This window comes from Plectropomus leopardus, chromosome 2 (genome assembly GCF_008729295.1).
Source record: "Plectropomus leopardus isolate mb chromosome 2, YSFRI_Pleo_2.0, whole genome shotgun sequence".
In the NCBI taxonomy this organism is placed as follows: Eukaryota; Metazoa; Chordata; class Actinopteri; order Perciformes; family Serranidae; genus Plectropomus; species Plectropomus leopardus.
In genome coordinates, this window is record NC_056464.1 from 24,718,835 (window position 1) to 24,738,338 (window position 19,504).

General features: G+C 37.5%; 1 protein-coding gene across 1 annotated transcript in view; it reads left to right on the top strand.

The window, feature by feature from the left end:
* Window positions 1-566: 566 nt before the first annotated feature.
* The window catches only part of nckap1l (NCK associated protein 1 like), a 33,744-nt gene continuing 14,806 nt past the window's right edge, over window positions 567-19,504 (top strand). Inside the window, exons 1-20 of the mRNA XM_042506038.1 lie at window positions 567-740; window positions 2,187-2,297; window positions 3,084-3,176; window positions 3,802-3,858; window positions 5,394-5,536; window positions 6,937-7,027; window positions 8,650-8,787; window positions 10,020-10,068; window positions 10,467-10,623; window positions 11,689-11,745; window positions 11,875-11,971; window positions 12,251-12,360; window positions 13,337-13,469; window positions 13,634-13,715; window positions 13,824-13,882; window positions 13,967-14,112; window positions 14,234-14,366; window positions 15,406-15,525; window positions 15,984-16,123; window positions 17,498-17,629. Coding sequence (XP_042361972.1) covers window positions 651-740; window positions 2,187-2,297; window positions 3,084-3,176; window positions 3,802-3,858; window positions 5,394-5,536; window positions 6,937-7,027; window positions 8,650-8,787; window positions 10,020-10,068; window positions 10,467-10,623; window positions 11,689-11,745; window positions 11,875-11,971; window positions 12,251-12,360; window positions 13,337-13,469; window positions 13,634-13,715; window positions 13,824-13,882; window positions 13,967-14,112; window positions 14,234-14,366; window positions 15,406-15,525; window positions 15,984-16,123; window positions 17,498-17,629 — 2,138 coding nt within the window. The 5' untranslated portion in view covers window positions 567-650. The remainder of the gene's footprint in view (window positions 741-2,186; window positions 2,298-3,083; window positions 3,177-3,801; window positions 3,859-5,393; window positions 5,537-6,936; window positions 7,028-8,649; window positions 8,788-10,019; window positions 10,069-10,466; window positions 10,624-11,688; window positions 11,746-11,874; window positions 11,972-12,250; window positions 12,361-13,336; window positions 13,470-13,633; window positions 13,716-13,823; window positions 13,883-13,966; window positions 14,113-14,233; window positions 14,367-15,405; window positions 15,526-15,983; window positions 16,124-17,497; window positions 17,630-19,504) is intronic.

A 19,504-nucleotide genomic window follows, 5' to 3' on the forward strand; every position in this document is an offset into this window, starting at 1 on the left:
GTTAATAGTGCCATCTTGTGACGGCTGCTATACTCAAAGTTAATTTTTTCCTATTTTTCTTTACTGGTTTGTTACTTTATTCCCTGCAAAACTGTTACATTCAGTGCACTCTGCTTGAATAACTTGAATATGGTTTGTACCAACATCCCCTTTCACAGGACTCATTTCCAGAGCAAGAGGAAGTAACTCAAAATGCACACAACAAAGGAAGCAGTTAGACAGACACAGTTTTTCATTCATTTGAAAAACTATATGTTATAACTAATGTATGTGTTCTCTCCAGCATCAAATCAAAAGTTTTGAGTGATAAACACATGAATTGTGAAAACAAATTTCTTCCTGAAAGTCTAAATATAGCAAAGTACTTTAAATACAACACTTCTGCCAACTTATTGTAATTTTGTTACTTTTTTTTAATTTTTTTTTTAAATGTCTTAAATTCATATCCATATTTTGAATTACAGTTACAGTATGTGGCTGATTTTACCTCTCAGCCCAACTCAACTCATGGCTCCACCCCCACCCACGAGCTCATGTGACCGAGTGTCAGGGTGAGGCTCTGGGTGCACTTGTTTCCGAGGGTTTGAACACCACACAGGACCTGGAGGCCAAGGCTTGAGCGGAGGAAAAGGTGCCGTGTTTCTGGAGCCATGGACTACCAACAGAAACTGGCTGAAAAACTCACTATCCTCAATGAGAGAGGGAACGGGGTGTTAATACGCATGAACTACATTAAGAAGGTGAGGGACATTCATAGAGGCAAGTTATCTGTGTAACAGAAATAAGGAACTTGAGTTACATCTCATACGCTTACGTCTGTATTTTTCTCAAAATTTGCACCCACATTTAGTTATTTCACAATACGAAGATACATTTAAGAGTAAACATATCAGTACACGGTTATACACTGCTTAGGAATAAACTAAAATTAAATCATATTTACAATTGTATGTTTTCATTTATATTGTTTGATCACATAGAGCTGTAAAAAAAGGAAGAGCTTGATTGTACAGATAACAATTTGCATTTGTATCTACAATACAAATAATAATGATCGGTAAGACCAAAGATGTTCAAATACTTAATCTGCAATACACAAAAGTACAACATTGTGTAATGATGCAAACCACCAGTAATAACTGATTAATTCACTACTTCTTTAAAGCCAAGAAACTCTCTAGGAACTGTATTTCCAACAATTGTGATAAAATTATGTCAGATAGTTGTAACAACTGTGTATTTTGTTGTTTAGGCAGCACTGTGTTCCAACTCCCATCTGAGCTCATTTCTCAAAAACGGAAGTGCAAACAGGAAGTCTGACTTGTCAGTCACCTCAAATTTCAGTTACTCCAAACTGAATTCTGTGAAACTAAGCCATCAGATCAGGCATGTGCAGAGAGGAAGGCTGAGGGTGCTTGAGCACTTGTCCCCTTATGTACTTGTACTTATGACAAGTGTTTGTGAGGTCTTATGTGTGTCTGAATGCATGCATGTGCATGCGATAGCTGCAATTGAGTATTCATGCATGTTTTGACAACCCAGACATATCTGAGTGTGACATACAGGAAGTGACTCTCATGAGAAAATAGAATATCTTTTGTGTATTGTATGTGTACATGCACACACATCTCTCCGTCTGTGACCTTGTATGAGCATGCATGCACTTTATTATGGAATTCATAAGGGAAAAGAAGTGGACGAACAGCCTTATTTTGAGCCAGTGAAGATGTGCTGAGCATGCATGCATTTTTTATTTTCACAGGCAGACTTCACACTCTGAAGCTGCTGCACAGTATTCAACTGTCAGCCTCTAAACAGGCCCACAGGAGCCGTTCAGCGGTAACTATTCTGTTCAAGGTCACCTTCGGGGTAGTTGCTGCTTGCGGTGGGGAGAGTCTCATTACCCACTCTGCCCAAAATGTCCCCAGCTATCGTGTGGATTCTTCCTCTGGCAATTTTGATTTTCTAACCAGTGACTAGATGCCACTCAAAATGTAAAAAAAACCATTTTAATCCTGTTAAGAGCACCTACAGTGCATGATGGCAGGGCATGAAAATGTGTTAAAAATCAAGGATTTTACTGCCAAAACCTGAGTGAAATATGACAAAAATTTGTCAGGGTGTGACGGTATGATGTGCAAACGTATCGCATGACATCCTCACATCTCTATCTTTTCCTGTTACAGATCTGTGCAGACCCCAAGATGCGGCCTCCCCTCCTGACTGATAAAACCATGGAGTCCGCTGTCAAATACATCAACAAGAAATTCCCCAACATTGACTTCAGAGGAAACATCGTAAGTGCAACTGCAACCCTTTTTTGTGTCTTGCTTTTTCTACAAGGATACGCAAGTACTTGTTTTTTATTTTGTTCTTTTCTGCTCTCAAAAGAAGAAATGTCTTATAATAAAATCATGAAACAACTGAATCATGAACACAAAATGTTAAAAAATGATCAGTGCATGTCTTCTCTGGCCTTCCAAAGCTCTGTAACACAATCTTAACAAGAAGTATTTATGATACGCTTCACCTTAGTGCAGGCAGCAGAGCTGTGGTAGTATATTGCATGATATTTGCTCTGACATACTGGTATAAGCCACGGGTAATTTTAGATTTTTGTTTGCAATATGATAATAATGCATCCCTCTTGTTAACATGCCATCTCTTCCATCCGGTCAAGCTCCAGACACCCTTTGACAGTGGAGATTCTAAAACTTTCAAACGATAACACTAATTTTTTTGTACTCCAAATATTTACCAAAATATGTTACATTACCTAATGATTGTCAGTGAGCTATGACTTACCCATTACCCATTAGCCTTTGAAACAGGGATTGCATGCTATACCTTGGGGGCTGTGTTACACATAAAAGCGCTTAAAAATTAATGACTCGCCCACTGATTATATGTTATTGTTTAATATTTGTTTAATTCATGTAAATATTTGCATGTGGCTGATGGTTTAATTTATACAGTATATTGTTTAATCAAGTAGGACTTCAAGAAATAGTCCACTTGCCACACATTGTGAAGTTCTGTATTACCTGGCCAGTAATTAAAAAGTTGTCATTGTTTTTTTGCAGCAAAATCTGACCAGCATACAGCGACAGAAATCGGAGGTGTTGGCAGCCACAACAAGCTACTATGACTCTTTCTTGGACGTCATCGAGTTCAGGGTGATAATCTCTCTCTTTCTCTTATTTCTTGTCAATTCCAATTATCATTTTTTCACATAACCCGACAAGGACCTGCATAACAACAACAGTGGAAGAAACAGGAGCATAACATAACAAATGTCTACTTTAATAACTAGTGAAAAAAAACAATGAAAAATAAACAATATTCATTATGTCTGAAATATGAAAACACAAATCTGATAATAGAAAGGGCAGTGGTGGTGTTTACAGTGTTTCCTTTATTCTCTCTCTTTGTTTTCTTTCTGCTATTTTGGCTTCCAGAATAAATTTACATATAGAGTGGTTTACTCTTATAGAGAAAAATAATTTATTTTATTCCAAACATCAAGGACAGCTCACTGTGGTTTGGTGTAGTTTGTTACATGTCCCCTCACATTTGCATGTTTCTGTGATGGAGGTAGCAGCCAGGCTATAATGTATCACCAGTATTTGTAAGATTGAGAATAACTCATTCATGTTATAGAAATATGCAAATGTGTAATGATTATTAGGCTACAGGAATCTATGAAAATGAGAAGATGTTTAGGAAATCATATTAAAGGCATAACATGATTTGAATATTTGTCTGTTTTCTAATCAAATCCTTTCTCTGTTATTTATTCAGGACCACGTTTATGAGCTGCTGAACACCATTGATGCCTGTCAGTGCTTCTTCGATATTGTAAGTAAAGGTTACAATATATTTATGTTTATTTATAAGTCGGGAAAACACTGAAGTCAAACAAAACATCTGCTGATAACCTGACAAGCTGTCACTCATTTTTATTCATTATACTACAATGCTGTTTACTCCCTCATGCTTCATGCTGTAGGTCTCTGCCTGCCGCCCCCGGCCTCCTGCTATTCAGTTTGTCAGGTTTTTTATTATCATTATTTAAGTGGCACCTCTCGCCTTGTGCATTGTGTATGTCCTACTGGATATTTCAGTGATCCGTGTCTCTTGTGATCTGATCTGCACAGTTAATGTGAGCATTTTAAGAACCTTACGGTGGTTGGGTTTATTCGGAGAGCGCCTCAGCTCAGGACTTTTTTATTTATTTTATTTTTTAAACCAAATATAACTGCAGATCAACTATAAAAGTGACTTAAGTTGATTTGAATGAATTCTTGTTATTGCAGTTTTACCTCATTTTGCATTCAACTTTCTCAAAATGATTTGTGCTGTAATTCCCTTTTTAAACAGACAAATATTATTAACTGGATATTTTACCTCAAAGTTGTCATAATCTAGTTACCTTCCTCTCGACACAAAAAACATTTTGGAAGATATCATGTTTTGACTTCTTTGGCATCGGTGGCACTATCCTGTCTGGCAACGCAGCAACATATCCTCATGCAATGATTCTTGGGAAATGCACAATCAACGTTTTGTGTGATATCCCATGAAACATGTTAATGTAAAGTTACGTAATTAACATGACGTTACAGAGCTTAGGTTAGGCAAGTAAATTTACTGTGGTTAGGTTTAGGAGAAGAAACATGGTGACAATGTACCTTAAAAGTTCATTCAAAGTTCACATGATTCTGAGCACTGATCTCCTGGACACTCCTGAAATGTCCTGTTGTGTGACCTATGCACCTCCCCCTCAGCGCATTGGTCATGTGATTGCAGCCTTCCCAAATACATGGGTTATTGCACAAATTACTGGCTTATGATTATGTGGGATATTTACAGATTTTGGTGCAAAATGTATGAACAAATAACACGGACAGCAAATCATACAAACACGGTATGAGAACAACTTTAACCCTTTTGTGGCACTATCCTCAGTGAAAAAATGATGCTTAAACACAACGTCACAAAAGAAACATTGATATTATGCAAATGAATCATGAATAAAACTTAATTGTGGTTTGCAGAAATGTGCCAACAATGCCTTCAGGTGACTAGGGTGATGCCTGCCTATTTATGCTAACATATACTGTAGCTAAATATAGTTCTTCCATGAATGCTTAACTAATATTCTCTGTCAGTTACAAAACAGCCACCTTTACAAGTCTGCAGGGTATATGCGTGTCTTATTGTCATTGTTATGTTTTCAAATTGAAAGGGACAGTTTATTATTGGATCCATTCCTGATGTTTTACTAGAAATGTCTTCCTGTTAGGTTTCCATACAGCGCCACTGGACTTACAGCAGTTTGAGGTAGTTTCAGTAATTTCATAGCCTCTGACTAAACTGAAATTTGATTTTAGGCAATCAACTTTGACTTTACCAAGAACTACTTGGATCTGATCATCACCTACACGTCTGTTATCATAACGCTCTCCCGCATTGATGACAAGAAGGCACTGGTGGGCATGTTCAACTGTGCTCATGAGATGACCAACGGGAGCAGGTATGAAAACATGAAACTGCATAAAGAAGCGACATCATACTGTATAAGGAGCACAAATTAAACTGATGGATAGATGTGTTTTCAATGTACTCACTCCTATTGATCAATATAGCATTCAGTCAGGTTGTATTTGCTAAGTGCAGCTTTTTATCTACGACAAACACTCCGTTCAGGAGCTTTAATTAAATCCATTATGAGGTTCCACATCCATCAATACGGCCGTTTCTCTGATCCTCATAATTAATTAGAATTTTAATTGCTGCAGACATCAACAGCCCACCACTAACCTTTAGTGAGTGCCAAGTGGTGATCTGACATTTGAGTCCGCCCACTTTGAATGATATTTATTTATTCCCTCTAAATGGATGCTTATGTCAATTTGAGATGTGAGCAGGGAACATAAGCGCATACAGTGTTAGTTAACATTACATTTGACTTGCACACAACACACAGCTAAACTCAGTTGTGTATTGTAACTGAGTACTGTACTTAAGTACACATTTAAGGTAATTGTACTTTACTTGAGTATTTTTCTTTTTATACTTTTACCACACTACATTTCAAAAGGGAAATATTGTACTTTTTCACTACATTTATTTGACAGCTTAAGTTAGTGTACAAATTAAGATTTTTGCATAAAAACCTTACAAGAGTCTATAAAATATGATGCTTTGTTACCAAATAGTTTATGCAAGTACAGCTGAAATGAGTAGTTGATCAACTGACTGATAATCAATTACCTGGTTGTCAGATAATTAATTGGCCACTATTCTGATAAACATTTAAGTCATTTTTTCTATATTGTTTAAATAATTCTATTTTTAAACAACAATAATAGTTTTTCCCCCATGTTTTCCCTTTTTTGAGTTTTGGGGTGTTTCTTTCTATTTTTTAATAATTTCGAGGGTTTTTTGGGGTGTATTTTTCAAATTCTTTTCAGTTTTTTGGTGTCTGAGGTCTTAAGGTGTTGTTTTTTTCTTTTTTCTAATTTTTTGAATTTTTCAAAAATAATTTTCAGGTTGTTTTTTTTTTAAATGATTATTTTTCTACATTTGGTAATTTTCCTTTTAATACTTTTTCTGATTATACTCACTTACTTTTACTTAATTAACATTCACAGTGCAGAAAATTTACTTGTGATGAAGTATTTTCACAGTGTGCTATTAGTACTTCTACTTAAGAAACTGAGTTGTTCTTTCATCACTGGCTAAACTCTCTGAACTGGAACAGCCTCTGCTCTTAATTTCAGCTTCCCAAAAATGAAACTGTAGAAGATGATTATGAAATCCAACACTTTCATCATCAGTTACATTCTAGATTTACACAGTATTGTCATAATCATAAGGTCTTACTTCTTTTCCTTCTTCTTGATTAATTCCTCACTGTAATTAATCTTGCAGTGACCCGTCTTACCCTCGGCTCGGCCAGATGTTTGTTGAGTACGAGCATCCTTGGAAGAAACTCACTGAGGAGTTTGGCCCCCACACAAGGGTAAGCTCAGTGTGTCACTGATTAAATATATACAGTACAGTACAAAGATACTAAAATTATGGCTGTCAAACTATTATTTTTTTAATGGCAGAATTTCAGTAGTTTATCATGATTAATCACATTTTTTAATCATGTTTCAATTCCATTATTCTGCATTACAAATCAGTTGCAATGTCCATATTAAAAAGGTAAAGCAATTGTTACCAGATTATCTTGATAAGCATTTAAATGGCAAGAAGAAAAAACAAACTGCATGGGACGAGCATAAAGTGGTTTCTGAACACTGCAAATTGGCTGTTTGTTTTAAGTTTGTTGCCTGTTGCTTCTGTGTGAATTTTTATCCTGTTTGCTGTTGTGTTTTTACTGCATTTTTAGTCTGCTTGTTCTTTTACATGAAATTCTTTGTGCTGCTGTCTGGACTCCCTTGGAAGACAGATTCTGAATCTCAGTGGGACTATTCCTGCTTAAACAGAGGTTAAATAATAATAAAAATGTCTGTAGGGCAGACTCATAAGTACCCACAGAATCCATTTTCATTCAGATATCTTGAGGTCAGAGGTCAAGAGAATATTTTTATGGTTGAACATTTCATTCCAAAACCTCTGTTACTGATTTGTTGCTTCACCTCTTATTCCTTTGGCCTCTGGCTCAGGCCTCTGCTTGAAACTTACATGCCCAAAATAAGTGTTTCTCTGCAACTACAAGGGCTATATGAATAAACCTGGTATCATAATAAAGGTAGCACTTGGGAGATTTACTGCAGAGGTGTAAGCATTAGTATAGATGTTACTGGGTCAGAGTAAATGAAGAAATAGGACAGAATACAAGGCAGAATTGTAAAAAAAATCCCTTTGGAAGTACGCGGTCACTGCCAAAAACCTCCACAACGTCTGAATATTACATATAAATAGACAAATGCTTATAAAGTGAAGAAAAACAAATTTAGAGAAGTTTTAATAAAGGCATGTAAGGGCAGAACTTTCAAATTGTCCATTTTAGGTACATTTGTGTACCATCTGTGCCCCTCAGAGAACTGTAAAACTCATTCAGTATCACTTAAATGGCACCAGGTATAAGTATTAATGCCATCTAAAAATAACTTTTTTTTGCATCAGTTTTAGAAAATCAATCAGACCTCTCGACATGTTTCCATTCTTAGAAAACCATAAATAAAAGGGCGAAATAAGAGCTTTAAATGTTCCATATCACGTCTTTATGGACATCACATGGCTTTATGAGTGTTTCAGATGTTAAAACAGGGTCTTCACCAAACTGTTGCCACAAAGTTGGAAGCACAATTTTATCTGCAGTATTATCATGTGCAGTAGAATTAAAGACTTCCCTGAACTGGAAATAAGGAGCCAACTGTCAAAGCTTTATATTGCTTTACAGCTTTACACATGACCACACAAAATATAACAATACAAATAACAGTTACAAGGGTATGTGCAGTGGATCATAAAATAAACCCATATGCAACACAATTATAACAGCTGTTGAGCCTTCAGCTTGATTTCACTATAAATAAGTGTGATATGTCTGTATCTTTGTCTTTTAACGTTCTTTTCCTCTCTCTAACTTCTTTATTCACGTTTCCTTTTTCTTCTCTGTCTCTCTCCTAGTCTGTGACGGCAGCCTTGCTGTCTCTGAAGATGGTCTACCCACGCAGGAACCTGCCAGCAGAGCAGTGGCGGGGCGCCCAGCTCCTCAGCCTGCTCAGTGCTCCGGCTGCCATGCTGGACCCAGCGTGCTGTGACACTGTGAGTTTGCCCTCCCAGCACCTCTCCTCTTTTTACCTCTGACTGAGGGCAAAACAGAGAGGAAGGGGAGGAAGTATCTAAAGCGTGTTTTTTGTAGTGACTTCAGGCACAGAAATGAGAAAATATTTCACAGCTAAATGATGCAATAATAGTATATGTGCTGTTTTGAGGGTCAGACATGGTCTACTTAACATTAGTAGCTCTCTGTCCTCCCATTACAGTGCTATCATTTAGAAAATGATTTATTTTATTGCCCTCGGACCGCTCTGCTTATCCCTAAACTTTTATTTCTACTTACACTGTAAAAAATTTAATGTAAGTAGGGTGAAATATATTAAAGCAAGGCAATATATGCTTTTTTGCTTGACTTCAATGAGGCAAAATGTGACATTAACACATTTCTTTGTATTTACCCAGATGTACTTGTTTTTAATGTACCTGTCTGGTTTTAAGGTATAAATCCTAAACCAAGGCAATGCTTAATTTGAGCACATTTCCCTACATATTAAAAAAATAATTCTTAAGTGTTTTCTTTATGTCTTGACAAATGGACTTGTTTTTAGTATGGCCACACTATTTTTACAATATCTGCAGGTTTTTTTGAGATGAGATATTTTTAAGTTGTTTTGTTTAGTAGAAGTAATATTTTCCTCCATTTTATTGCTTTTTTTTCTTGTTTTTGAGAGCTGACTTTTCGCAGTGCATCTCTCTTTTCTGCAAGGTTCAGTCCTCATTCATCCTCTCCGCTGTCTCAGCACGGCCATTACAGCCCCCGTGATGTAATGTCATGATCCCAGTTGCCTGTGGCCTTTTTCTTATAATAACCACTAGACGAGCCATGAAAGGGACTTCCAGGCAACAATTTCTTATCAAAAGATACCAAATATTTGAAAGCAAATGGCAGCTACTCATTTCAAGTCTATAGAGAATACAGATAGGTCTCTTGTGCTGTATTATTAAATGTGCATTTTTTACCATATTTAAGGAGGGTTGTCACTATTTTTGAGGAAAAAAAATACTGTGCATGACATAAAGATGTTCATATGATGTAGAAGCTCCAAAGACTATAGTCTTCTTTTTCTTTTGAATCATAACACTAGCTATGTCCATGCTGATGACTACAATATAGTTTAACTGACAGGATTCTACTTCATCATACATAGGCTCAGTACATGTACAACTATTGTGAGTGTGTCTGTATTGGCAGTTAATACGCATGTTGTTCACCACAGATGGCATGTGAATACCTGTCTATGGAGGTGATGGAGCGGTGGATCATCAGTAAGTATTACCCATCCTGAATAACTTCCTCTATCTGTTCACTTTATACAAATATTTAAACATTATGCAGCATTTTAAGATATTTGTAGCTCAAACACATTTTAGACATTATCCTAAAAGGACAGTGTTACTTGTGAAAGCATATACCTTCAGAAGCATTGCTTGTTAATGATTGTTGTCAGATTGAAATTTTACTTTGAATACTGTTGATTGTTGATTTTAAATTTTGGTTATGCCCATTAGCATCTTAAGAACTTTCAGATCAAATTTAAAAGTCAGACCACAGTTTTCAGCAAAGGATTTTTAAACCTAATTCATGACTATGTAAATGCATGCAGCAGTGAAGTACTCCCCCACACAGATTGTATCCTAAATGTTGCTGACTGTGCTCCTTGTAGTCGGCTTCCTGTTGTGCCACAGCAGCCTGAACACAAACCAGGCCTCCCAGGAGCTGTGGAAGATGGCTCTGCGGAGCGGTCTCTACCTCATCCTCACCAGAGATGAGGTACTTAACATACACAAGGTCTCTGAGGACCTCTTCGACAGCATCAAAGGGTAAGTGAGCTGCACTGCTACAGTATACTGTGCGAAATACTCCTAGTTGATGAATAAGAATTGAACTGAATGGACTGACCGTTTAAGTAGAGGACATCTTGTCTTGACCCTTTGATTTTTCTCGTAGCGATTGATACAAAAATGGAGGGTTGTTGTATGTTGTTAAGCCCTCTGAGAAAAATTGTGATTTGTTATATCAGGCATTATAAATAAAATTAAACTGAATTGAAGTCATAAGGGTCTGCTTTTAACAACAGCAAAACTGTATCCAAATGTCTATTTATAAACTCTCACACAACTCGTGCAGTATAATCCAAGTCTCATTAAAACCAATTATCAAAAAGGCAGCTCTTTCTGGCAGGGAAAGGAAAGTAAAACTTATCGATGCTCCCTTTAAAGCTAGACTTTATTGGCAAAACCAGTGATTTTGCCTCGCTGAAGATAAGATTTGCTGATCTACTTCTGCCTCAATCGGTTAGTTTATTTGTGTTATTGTGTGACTTTGGTGTTTCAAAGGGTTAGTTCAGATTCACCAAAGTCACACAGTAATACAAGAAAACTACTGACTGACACAGCAGTGGACCAGCAGCTACTGTGTTTAGCAAGGTAAAATAACTGGTTCTGTCGATGGAGTCTGGCTTTGAAGAAAACTTCAAAAAGTTTCACCTTCAGGTCTCTGTCAAAAAGGGCTGCCTGTAAGGAAGTACTAAGCATACCACTGAATAAATTAGACTTGGATTATACTGCACAAGTTTTGTGAGAGTTTGTAAATCAGTGCTTTAATATAGTTTTGCTGTTTTTTTAATGCAGTCTGTAGACATTATATAAACTAGAGGTTCCAGTGGTTACTTATTATTGTGAAAAGTTGCATCTGTATTTCTTTATCATTTTTTCAGAAGCTAAAACCAAAACAACTGAAAAGTTAATACATGCTAAGTCAAAGATGACACGTATTTGAAAGGCCGATATTCCCTGACCACTGAAATAAATGTATCTATGACTGATTACATTTTTTAGATTGTTAATTGGCCTCTCATCACATTTTATTCCTTTTATTTTTTTCAGATATAGCAAGCGAGTCGCAGACATCAAGGAATGTCGTGAGCATGCTATCATCAACAGGTGTGTCTGGCAAGAAACTCAGCAAAGTTTTCACAACTTTTGTATCATAAATATTCGCTGATGTGTGTTTACTTTAAAATGAGCTGTGGGAAGCCAAATGTTCATGTCCATTTCCTGTGTTATTACCAGCGGAGCTTTGCACAGAGAGAGGAGGCAGTACCTGAGAGGAGCGCTGAAGGAATTATATAAAGTTCTGGAGGATGAACCTGGACTGTTAGGGCCAAAGGTAAAAGCGCAGTAAGAAGCATAACAGCTGTGCCTGAGGAATTTAAATGAGTTCATTATTGCCAGTTAAGAGTCCAAAATTAAATTCTGGTTACATGACTTGTGAAAAACCGTACCTTTGATCCAGCCTCCATCCTGAACTTGGACTCTGGGGAGTATTTTTGAACAGTGGGGGGTTCTTTGAATGACCCTTCATTTCACAGTAATGATGACTTTTACCAATGTTAGCTGAGCCTCTTTCATAACATTCCTCCTCCTCTGTTCCAATCAAATCCCCAAGGCTCTGTTTGTCTTCATGGCTCTGTCATTTTCCCGTGACGAGGTCCTGTGGCTCGTCAGACACTCTGAGAATATGCCAAAGATAAAGACGCCTGAGGACTACATTGACAAGTAGGTCATAGGTGCAGAGAAAGTAAACCTCTGTGGAGTTCTCACTGTGCCATTTTAGTGTGCAAAAATAAGGAAGGTAGCCAGTTTTTCCTCACTGCAACTCCATCCTAAAAGGGACAGTTCACTGAAAAATCTAAAATGCATATTTTCCTCTTACCTGCACAGCTTTTTATCAATCTAGATTGTTTTGGTGTGAGTTGCAGATATCAGCTGTAGAGCTATCAACTTTTCCTCCAATAAAATGGAACTAGATGACACTCAGCTTGTGGTGTTTAAAATGCCAAAAAGTACATTTGAAAAATAGATGAGTTAATCCACAGACCTTGTTGTGAGTATTTTCATTGAGGAACTATTTTTTTCTACTGAACTACCACCAACCGTATCACAGAGCAGAGGGAAATCATCTGTTGCTTGCTCAAGTAGAATCACTGAGCTAGCTAACACTACAGCTCAGCCGAGGAGGATGCACATAATGTTTACATCTCGCGCTGTCACGAGCCTGTTGTGTGTGTGTGTAGATGCATAATTCCTTCTGCACAGTCATACAGTTGGTTGGTGTTGTTTGGTAGAAAGAAAATAGTTCCTACATGAAACTGCTCACAACAAGGTGGATTATCTTGAGTAACCGGGTCATGATTTTCTTGCTGCTTTGAGCGACACAAGCTGAGTGCCATCTAGTTTCATTAAATTAGAAAGAAGACAGACATCTCTAAGGTTCATATCTCAGACTCACACTAAAAAAATCTACATTGATAAATACCACTGTGGGTAAGAGGAAAAATATGTATTTTTGATTTGGGGGTCAACTGTCTCTTTAAGATGTCTTCACAGTGCAGCAGCTTTGTAGTTTTTCATCAGTGCATTTAACCCAGAAAGTGTGCACAAAAGATTCTATAATGGCGTATTTATACAAATTTTAATTATAAAAGTAAAGTTGCTTGGTGTTAATTTCCTTTGTCTGTTTTTTTTTTCTCAGTCAGATGGCAGAGCTGCTGTTCTACATGGAGAAATTAAGAGGCCTAATGACAAAGTACAACCATGTGGTTCAGCGCTACCATATCCAGTACCTGGCACAGTTCGATGCCTTGGTTCTCAATGACACCATGCAGGTACCTGTAGATATAGTGTGATGTAAAATTATGTGCATTTGTCTTTCAAAAACAGCAGTGCAGAATGTGGCCAAAGGGGAAAAGCTAACAATGCTTTTAATACTGAATGCACCCATATATTTTTCTTTCACAAAATGAATAAATCATTCTTTTGTCCACTACAGAACATGTACGTGTGTCCAGAAGAGGAGTCGGTCCTGATGACTTCGTTCGTCTCAACCCTGTCTGCTTTGTCAGTCAAACAAGGTGATCACAAAAAACAAACAGCAGATTATTTTAGCTTCTGTGCACACATTTAAAATTTGACCTAAGAAATTCATTTTCAGTAATGATAGATTCATTTTTACTCTGCAGTTGAAAACAAAGAGGAGTTTGATTTCAGAGCTCTGAGACTGGACTGGTTGAGATTGCAGGTCTGTTGCAGCATCATCAAATATCACACAATCATCAGTCCAATGTTGTAAAATGGTGAATATTTTTATTTTCTTCTGTTTCAGGCCTACACAAGTGTGAACAAGGCCCCTCTTCCAATCAAGGACTATCCCGACTTAGCGAAGGTGATGAACATGATTCAGTTTCACACCAGGATGGTGGACAGTGTCGAAGAACTTTTGCAGGAAACATCTGAGGTGTCCATACTGGGGTCAGTCCCCTCCCCTCCCCTCCTCTTCTCTTCTTCTTCTCCTCTCTTCCTCTTCTTCACCTCTCTTACAAGGCTGAATACTTTGATGTCTTTACTGTTTATTTTCCTGTTTGTTTCCCAGTTTCTACCCGCGTGTCTTTGAAAAGATGTTTAGCCAGAGCAGTGAGGAGATGACCATGAAGCGTTACCTCATGGCCTTCCCGTCTGTCTGTTCTCACTTCAGTCAGTGTGGACACCCTCTCTGCCCAGAAGAGGTCAGTGTTCAGTCGTTTACTCACCAAACCATTAATCTTCAGCTGAGATGCAATGAAGACACAGGTTACATTCTGCATGAAGCTTGATTTTTAGCACTTTTGCTGCATCATGAAGGCAGCGTGTCATTTTCTTTAATCATGACAACTTTTTTTGAAGGCCAGATGTGGAAACAGGTTTTTCATGAATTGGTCAATTTTGAGATTTTGGGCTATTTTTCCTCCAAATTATGTCCTCTTTCAGCCTTGTGCAGAGAAAACATCCAAAATACACATTAAGGTGTTTATTTTAAGTTCATTTATATTCTGTATATTAATGCAAAAAGAATATATTTAGTTAAATAATGCCTTATTTGCATATTTGAACAAAATTTCAAAGGACTTGTGATACAAAAAAATAATTGTGTAATGTAAGTAATCAATTCGGGAATTTTTTTGTGAAACCTAGTTAAATTGTTTTCCGCTTCATTTTGTCTAAAAATGTATGGAATCTTACAATACCATTTTCTCAATTTTTTTTTTTCTCATTTTATTTCGCATTTTATTCTTAAACACACAAAAACGGATTTTTCATTTCGGTTGGTAGTGGAGTGATAGAAATAGATATCTGAAATCCCCTCTGTAAAAACCTTTGGCTCTCATAGGGTTTTGTCCTGAAAATGAATATAAATCAGTGCATATGATAAGATAATGCATATATATTGAATATTTAAATATAAACTTTGCAAAACATGTAATATAATTGTCTTCCTGTAAATAAACAACTAGGGAAATTTCAGGGTGGTTTCTATTAGTTAAAAACTGTAACCTATTCACCTAAGATGTCTCCACGTGACTTATTGTTATACTTGTTGCAAGTTCAGGGAGTCAGACCTGAAGGAGTTTCTACACAGAAAGTTAAATGTAACATGAGAAAATATGGGACAAAATAAGCCCCCTACCTTCATGTGTGTGTTCAGCATTTTTCTGTGCCTTCTTATATCCTTAACTGTCCTCCATATGTGCACACTAACACACACACTGCACGTGTTTGTGTGTTTAGACCGAGGCGATGGAGAAGCGGATTCTGCGCCTGTGTGTGACCTTCCTGGAGCAGATAGCCAAGCAGACCAGTTGTGTTGTGTTAGAGATATGTGCTGAGCAGTGCAACCTCAATGACCAGGTAAAGTCTATTTCAAATTCGAAAATATAACACAATAAATCGCTTATTTCAGGTTCTTATATATAAAAAAAACCCAACTCATTATCTAGTGCAGATTGATTCTGCCAAACTCCATATCCAAATATAATCACACTCGTCTCAGCTTGGCATCAGTGGGTTTAGCTGGAGGCAGTGGACAGACTTGAGAATATGAATAAAATCATAATACAGGTCTAAAACTCTGGAGTTGATTAATGTGGCGTTGTCTCTCTAATCCCCTGAGGAAAATATGAGGAGTGTTTACTTTTTGACTGAGTGCGTCCAACGTGAATGCAAAACTCCCATGTTTGTATCTGAGCACGTTACCCAATATTTGCTTGGCTGAATTCTTCATCGCTCTGTGTCTCTCTCTTTCTTTCTTCCCCCCCTTTTTACTCTTCTTCTCTGCACCCACCTCTTTCCACTTGATAACCCCTCAGCTGCAGCCCAAACACTGTGCCGAGACCATCAGCGCAGCTCGACACAGAAAGCAAAAGAAGACGGTGCCAAAGAAGGGAGAAGTCCAGAAAGAGAAGCCAGGCGCTGAAAGCCTGAGGAAAGACCGGACTGTTGTTACCAAGTCAGTTTTTTTTATTTTTGTTTTTTCTCTCTTCTTGATCCTTAAGAAAAGTTTCTTTTTGAAAAAGGGAAATTAAAGGAGCAGTGTGTAAGATTTAAGGGAACTTAGTGGCATCTAGTGGTAAGAATTTCAGATGGCAACCAGCTGAAGCTTCTTTTGGTTAGAATTCCTTCAGTGTTCATCATTGAGGACGTTTGTACCACAAGTCTAATTATTCGCAGATGTCTCTTCCTCTCCCAAAAAAAAAAAAAAAAAAAGGCAATTAAAACCGGTGTCTGATACTGTTTGGCATGTCGGAGGGAGACCGCTAGCCCAGCACCTGATAATGAATAATGCAGTTTAATGTTAATAAATTAGTGTTTTTACGATGCTCTTGTCGTGGAAGGTCTGCTAACTACAGTGGCCAACACATAAGCGTGAATGGCCCAATCTAGAGCCAGTTTTTGGTTTGTCTGTTCTAGGCTACTGTAGCAACATGGCAGTGCAACATGTCCATCTCCATATATGATGACCTGCTCCATATATAAATACCTCATTCCAAAGTCAGAAAAGCACAACAATTCTTATTTTCAAGTGATTATAAACTAAAGAAAACACACTTATTATATTTTTTTAATTTCTGTGAATATATCCTCCTAAATCCTGCACACTAAATCTTTAATAGATCTCTGATTTCTGGAGACATTATCAAGTGCTTGTATTCCGGTCAAAGTGCAATTGAATAAACATTTGACAGTGCAAGATTCTGCCAAGGTCTGAAATAGGTTAATGCAGTTCATGTTGGTAGAAATATTTTAATTTCTGTTGACATTTCCAAATGATTTCTGTCATCCCATCTTATTTCTTTGTTATCAGGAAGACAGGATTAAAACGCTTTGAATTACAAGGCATTATTTGTTCTGAGCTTTATTACCCTTCACATCGAATCGGGGCTGACAGGTACTGGATCAAGCTATATTCAGTGTAATATAATAAGAAACAAAACACCTCGGCATATTGGAAAGAAAAAAAACAAACACTTTTACTGGCAGCACATTTTATGTTGGCGTTTCTTTTGTTTTCATCATACTGTGTTTGTAGCCACAGTTATTGTAGAAGGATGACTAATTAAGTCTGAAGAGTTGTAACTCTGTCTCTCCCTCCTCTCAGTTTTCCTCTGCCTCTGTTTAAAGATGTCTTACGATCCTCTAACACATTTATTACCTTATTTGTCTGAGAAAAGCACATCCATACTACCATCATTGTCAAAATATTTGTGTGAAGTTCCTAAAGACCATTTTCTCATTTCTCTCTCTCTCTCTCTCTCTCTCTCTCTCTCTCTCTCTCTCCCTCTCTCTCTCCCTCCCTCTCCCTCTCTCTCTCTCTCTCTCCTAGTGTGGACAAGATGCATCTGATGCTGACGGAGCTCTGCTCCTCCTACAGCCTCTGCAGTGACTTTATTGTCTTCGACCACATTGTTGTTCCAACAGAATTCCTCATTTCTCATCTGGAGACACACCTCACTGAGTAAGCTGAGTGGGGATGGGGGCATTGTTATGTTTCCCTGGTAACAATATTAAAGCTACAGTTGTTAACGTCTAAGAAAATAACTTTGTGTCGTATTTGCTGAAAATGTTACTATTTCCTGAAAGAAGTACATGAGACCGATAGTCTAAAAAGAAATCATGTCCCTCCTCCTACGACCTCTAATGGCATTCTCTAGAATCAGACGTCAGCATTGTCCGAACAACCAGGCAAAAGTCTCTAATGCGGCCGTTAATCATTTCAATCACTGCTCTTTTACTGCCGCCAAACTGTCAAACTTGGCAGCGCTGATCAAATATGAATCAGGACTCTGTTACTGCATTGTCTTTTTCTCACAAAATTAAAAGTTGGTCCAGCTGGCGGGCGGTGCTCCTGTTGAACTGTATTCAGTATGACAATATCACAAACGTTCTCATTTTACAGCTACACAGTAGACTAAAATATGTTTCTGAAAATATTTGAGGTGAGAAATAGGCAATTCAGTATCAGAATATTGATTCATATTTGATCAGCGCAGCCATTTTTGGCAGTTTGACTTTAGTTCACAAGCACTGATTGACATGATTGACAGCTGCATCAGAGACTGCTCAGCCCTGTTGGGTTGTTGCTGACTGCACTGCAGTCTGATTCTAACAGATGCCATTAGAGGCAGTAGGGGTGCATGCCCAGTATGGACAACCAATTCGCCTAAATTTGAATCCGCCCAGCTCCTCTGCTTGCTTGTGTCCATCCAACAATCCCCCTTCTCTACCAACATTTCACATAAGTGTTTTCTTTACAAAAAAGCAACAGTACAAAACTGTCTTCTGTTATATTTTACTACTTAAACTGAAAATGACTGATTCACATGAGTAATGTTTTTGTAACAAAGACATTTGCTGAAAACATGTTTTTTTTATTGTTTTTTTTTTACATGGATAGATAATCAGCTATGACACATTCTTCATTAGTTTCAGTTTAGCATTTCCTGGATTTACACGATTAATGAGAGCAAATTTCTCTTTGAGTTTAGTTGCCTGTAGTAGGCAGGCACTGCAGAAGGGTATGAGGTGCGAACAGTGATTGACATGTTTGACGGCTGGATTAGAGATTCCTGGTCTCTGATTGGTTGTTTTTGTTTACATGCACTAAGGCTAATAGAAATGCTACAAGACAGTAGAGAAGGCTGAAGAGTGATTCCTTTCACAGATTAAATGTCTCATTTAGTGCTGTGTGAATGTAGTGACAGTTTCAGCAAATTATTTTATTGATTTATTTTTTTAAAATAAAAGTTTCAACTGTAGCTCTAATATGATGTGATGAGTCCTGAAGGTGTACAAAAAGACCCTGAGGTGACATTTGCAATTGTCCCTATCTCATGTGCTGCAGAGGTGGTTGGATTTTTTTTTTTTTTGCATGTCACATCAGCGGCTCCATAAACAATTACTGTCAGAAATATGCTAATAACTGACATGAGCGCCTGCTTTCATTGTGAGAGGAACACATTGTCAATGTAATATTGTTTCCTCTGCCAGGGCGAAAATGTGCTGTACAACTCTACCTCAGTGTATTAACACAATGCCGTCATTTCACTGATTTTAACTGTGTCCACACTCAAGCTTAAATATTCACATACATGTTGCCCCCCTTCCTGCTGAACTGGGGCTGCAGAGTTGTTAAACACTAGGATGTAACAGAGTGCTGGGAAATCTCAAAAACATTTCAAACTGCATTTTCTCCAAATCGTCACTCACAGATTTTTAGAATTTTTTTTTCCTGACAATTAGGGAAGCTTGGAGCTTGTCTCTTGTGAAATGTCTCCTCCATCACCATAATGAACCCTGCTTTTCTTTCTGATTCCTGCGTGTCAGACTGTGC